This window comes from Salvia splendens, chromosome 16, assembly GCF_004379255.2.
Source record: "Salvia splendens isolate huo1 chromosome 16, SspV2, whole genome shotgun sequence".
In the NCBI taxonomy this organism is placed as follows: Eukaryota; Viridiplantae; Streptophyta; class Magnoliopsida; order Lamiales; family Lamiaceae; genus Salvia; species Salvia splendens.
The window spans coordinates 21,097,307-21,102,295 of record NC_056047.1 but is presented as its reverse complement, the minus strand read 5'-3'; the positions used below and the strand labels follow the sequence as shown (position 1 = coordinate 21,102,295).

At 37.9% G+C, this 4,989-nt stretch overlaps 1 protein-coding gene across 1 annotated transcript; it reads right to left on the bottom strand.

Moving 5' to 3' along the window:
- Nucleotides 1–301: 301 nt before the first annotated feature.
- On the bottom strand, nt 302–1,525 carry LOC121770870 (heavy metal-associated isoprenylated plant protein 23-like). Its single transcript, XM_042167654.1, has 2 exons — nt 1,320–1,525; nt 302–790 (listed from the first exon to the last, which is right to left on the bottom strand). The coding sequence occupies exons 1-2, from the start codon at nt 1,480–1,482 to the stop codon at nt 501–503; spliced, it is 453 nt and encodes a 150-aa protein (XP_042023588.1). The 5' UTR covers nt 1,483–1,525; the 3' UTR covers nt 302–500.
- Between the last annotated feature and the right edge of the window lie 3,464 nt (nt 1,526–4,989).

Below are 4,989 nucleotides of genomic sequence, written 5' to 3'. Positions count from 1 at the left end.
AAAAGGCAGACTTTTACAATAATTCAAAAATATATTGTCGGTGGTTAAGATCAAGATTCTTTTAATGTAAATAATTTTACTTTAGATCCCTTTCACTTGATATTACCAATGTATGAAAACCACAATTCAGAATATCATATATAAATTAGCTCACAATAATTGAAGTATATATATACATATATATATAATATATCAAAATGTGAAGTGCAATTAATGGTAGCCACGGATCACAATCAACATTATTTGTACAACTACTAATTATCCATATAAAAATGGTTTGACGGAAACACGCATTATTATATACCATAAATTAAAAACTTCATTAAATGATGACAAACATTCCTCTTCTTGATAAAAATAAGTACAAGTCCAAAAATCATCAAAATCACCATAAACCCTACACAATTTAATTAGAACAAAAATCACATATATCGATCAAATTATTTAGTACTACTACCACCAAAAACATTTAAAAAAAAATTAATATGAGAATTTCATAACTACATTAGAGAGCAAGCATTTGGATTGTCATCACTAAACATGGCCATGTAGGGATCATCATACTTGACGGAGGCGACCGGGTTTTCAACTTTCCTAACGAAGCCCGGTGGGGCCTTCTTGTCGTAGGCCTGTGGCGCGTAGGGCTGAGAGACGAGATTGTATGGAATATAGGGCCAAATCTCGGCCTTCTTCCCCGTGGACTTGGCCTTCTTGAGCACCTTCGCTTGCTCCACGTACCCTGTCACCGTCACCTTCTGCTGCTTCCTGTTTATCTCCACAGACTTCACTCCTGAATTTCGATACATACCATTTTCTTAATTAAATATATGTAACCAGGGGCGGACGCAAAAATAAACATGAGTAGGGGCTAAATTTTCAAAAAATTTATACAAAAATAAATTTTCATGTAATTTAAAATATTATTAGGGGCTTTTATATACCAATATGTTCAAAATATGAACAAAATTTAAAATTTTATAATAGAAAAAAAATTTAAAAATTGGATTCATTAGGGGCTAAAGCCCTCCCCTCTTTACATGTGGGTCCGCCATTGTATGTAACATCAGTCTACCAAAATTAGACCAATTTTGAATATAAAATGTTTTAAATAAATACTAATGCTACACATCATTTTAAATGTGGACCTCACAGTCCACTAATTATCTTTCATCATATTCCCCTCCTCTCTGTATTACTTTACCAATTGTGATTTAAAACTCGTGCAATTTACATCTTTACCTGTTTTTTGAAGATCGAGATAGTATACAATTTGAAGAAAGAAGAAGGTGGAGTGAGTTGAGAGAGATGTATAATAGTACCAGAGAGAGAAGATAAGGCGTTCTTGACTTTGAGTTCACAGCCATCGCAGTCCATTCTGACCTTGAGGTTTACAGTTTGGAATTGCTTCTTCTTCTTCTTTTTGTGTTTGTGGCTGCTGCTCATCATCTCTGATATGTATTCTAATGTTCCTGATACACCCATTTTCTTTTAGAAATAAAAAAATAAACTCAAAATTAGAACTCTATTTGAGTTTTGTTTCACATAGCTCACTTGTTTATATAGACATTTGGTTGTGCAAACAGCTGCATATGAATGGGGGTGTGGCCCACCATTTTTCTACATGGGAATGTTGTTCAAAGTAATATTTTATTTTTCATTTGAATTTAAGAGCATCTCCTATGGCGCCCCTCCGGTAGGACGTCCGGTCGGACACCGGGAAGGGCGACGGGACGTCCGCCGTTGGGAGGTCGGAGGTCGGATACGGACGTCCCGTGAGGACGTCGGGTGTCCTCGGACATCCCGGCGACGGGCGGGCGGACGTCCGCCACTGTGGCTTCAACTCGGACGTCCGGTCGGACGTCCCGTTTTTTTTTTTTTTTTTTTTTTTTGAAACTCTATATATACGGCTCGTTGAATTTTATTTCATTCGCACCACGTGCGTTAATAACAAGTTTCTCTCTCTACATCTATAATCTCAAGTATATCTAGAATGTCTAGTGAAAGTGATAGCGAGAATGAGTTGGAGGTCGCTGTTTCAGGTGCTATACAGAGGCTGCTACAACAGAGGTTGCAGCGGCGGCAGCAGGCGGCGGTACCTCGGCCGATCCATCGTCGAACTCAAGTACCCCGTGACCACATTGCTGCACATATTCGGTTGTATGCGGACTACTTCGCTCCGCAACCGCGTTTTGGGGAAGCCTTATTCCGGCGACGCTTTAGGATGCATCGTCCGCTGTTTCTGCACATCGTGGGTGCTTTAGAGAGTAGATACCTGTTTTTTAGGATCAGAGAGGATGCAGCTGGCAAACCCGGACTCACGCCCTTGCAGAAGTGCACTGTCGCAATCAGACAACTGGCGTATGGAGGCGCGGCCGACATGTTCGACGAGTACCTCCACATTGGCGAGTCGACAGCAGTCGAGTGTCTGCAAAATTTTTGCGCGGGCGTGAGAGCGATATTCGGGGAGCGGTATCTTCGGAGTCCGAGCCCCGAAGACTGCCAGATGCTGATAGATATGCATGGGTCGGTGCACGGGTTCCCTGGGATGTTTGGCAGATGGGATATACCCAAACTGGCCTGTCTTTGTGAAGTCAATCAAGCATGCGACCGGACAAAAGAAGACATACTTTGCGAGCCGTCAGGAAGCAGCGCGCAAGGATGTGGAGCGGGCATTTGGTGTGCTCCAGAGTCGGTGGGCGGTAGTGAAGGGTCCTGCACGGCAGTGGTATATTCCCAACATCGGCGATGTCATGTACGCATGTATCATAATGCACAACATGATTGTCGAAAATGAAGCTGCGGAACTGACTCAGTGGACCAATGAAGATGATACGGGTGCAGGTCCAAGTCACGGCGTGGCCACCGCGAATGTGAATATGGGGGTACCTCATGGAGAGGTCGAGCGGCTGCGTGCATTTGCCGACATGCGGCAAACAGATGCCCATATTCGACTTCAGCAGGATATTATCGAAGAGGTTTGGACTCGGAGGGGTTGACGTGATAATGTATGAATTTTTTTTTTATTAGTGTGTAATTTTTTTTTTCGAATCATGTATGTTTTTTCCGATAAAGTTGTTAATTTTTCCCGTTCGTATTCTCGGTCAAATTTTATTTCCGTAAACGTAAATTGTTTTATTTGTGAATTTATGATTTTTTTTATTGCGGGATGTCCTAGTGGGAAGGGCGATGGGAAGGGCGGATATGCATGGGATGTCCTAGTGATGTGGCAGTGGGGTGGGATGTCCTAGTGACGTGGCAGGAGGTGTTTTTGGGATGTCCTAGTGGATGTCCGAGTGGGATGTCCGCCCACTGGAGATGCTCTAATTAGTTTAATAGATGTGGGAGAAAGTGACTGAAAGTGAGGACATTTAAATAGTAGATAGTAGCTAGGAGTAGTTTAAAGTGTCAAAACATCGAGAATTATTTAGGCCAAATTTACTCTAGAAAGAGACATGTTTTTCCCTCTGTAATTAAAAGGATGCGAGTAATTTAGAGTGGTGAAAAATGGACAATTTTGAAATATTAATTCCATAATTTTTAATTCAAACTATATCATGTTTGCAAATTTACATTGGAAATCAAGTGCATTGCATTATCCCAAATAGTGAAAACAACACTTTTTTAACATTTTATATCTATGAAATGCAGCAATAATGATACATACTCCCCGTCCCATAAAAACGCGTGCATTTTTCATTTTCATTTGTCCCATAAAAATATGAGCATTTAATTTATGAAAATGTATCCCAATTTATCATACGCATATACATTTAGTTATTTATAACTAATATCACCAATTAAACACTCATAATAATATGGATCTCTATCCATTAACATTACTTTAACTATCTGTTCTCTTATTTATCTTATTTTATCAATTTTATTTTAATTTTTATGTTATATCATATGCCTATATTTTTATGGTATGGATGGAGTATAACGTTGTTAGGAAGAGAATTAGCATTGATTTGAGAAGGAGACTAGGTTGAAGTTTTTTGGATTTTATTAGAGAAAAGAAAGATGTTTTCATAAAACAATAATGGTGCATTGTATAAAATATTATAATAGTGGTTCATCATTAATAATGTTGAAACAACCAATAATGGAGGGGAATTAGGTCACATCCGGAGATGGGACACGTGGCTCGATCGAATCGACGGGTTCCAATCCAACGGATTACACTTAACTTTGGGTTTATGAATTAATTACGCTTAGGGAGTCGCCTTTTCTCTTTAATTATTACTACTATAAAATTAGTATGGAGGAGTAAGAAGACCCATTTTTGACATCAAATATTACTCCCTCCGTTCCCGATTAAGAGTCACTCTTTTTCATTTCGATCCATCCTCAATTAAGAGTCACTCTTTCTGCTTATTATATTTTGACATAAAAAATACCCTAAAAGTCAAAGAGGTCTCACATTCCACTACCTAACTCTATTTATTACACCACGCATTCAAACACTTCTTTAAAACTATGTCTGGTCAAAAAGTGACTCCTAATTGGGGACGAAGGGAGTATATTTTTGATATCCACATGTCAGTTTGACACATTGACAAAAAGTTTATAATTCTCCTTTTCACCTTCATTAAAATGATACTACACCTTAGGGTCTCAAATTATCCTAACGCCGTCATTTTTTATACTCCTATTTGTTTTGAAACTTGATTTGTAAATTTTATATTTATCTCTTAATAAAATAAAATAAAATAAAAAGCCTCATCCATACCTCATTCATTCACTTCTATATATATATTAATTTTGATCCCAAATATGATTACCGTTCTAGATTTGCCACTTCAGTCAGAAATATTATTACGATTTACGTAGAACTTTTTTTACTTAAAAAATACTATTATAAGAAATAAAAATATTAGTATAATACTAATATCATTATAACATCCTTTTCGAAGCGAATATCATAAAAAGTTAAATAGAATTAGCCCGATCATTCCCCCTCAATATCAACCATAAATATTGATTTTAAAT

Bases quoted from the DNA above. Each gene is read 5' to 3' on its own strand.
- LOC121770870 (XM_042167654.1), bottom strand. From the start codon at position 1,482: ATGGGTGTATCAGGAACATTAGAATACATATCAGAGATGATGAGCAGC. The intron at 791-1,319 runs GTACTATTATAC...ATCGAAATTCAG, and splicing joins CGCCTTATCTTCTCTCTCTG to GAGTGAAGTCTGTGGAGATA.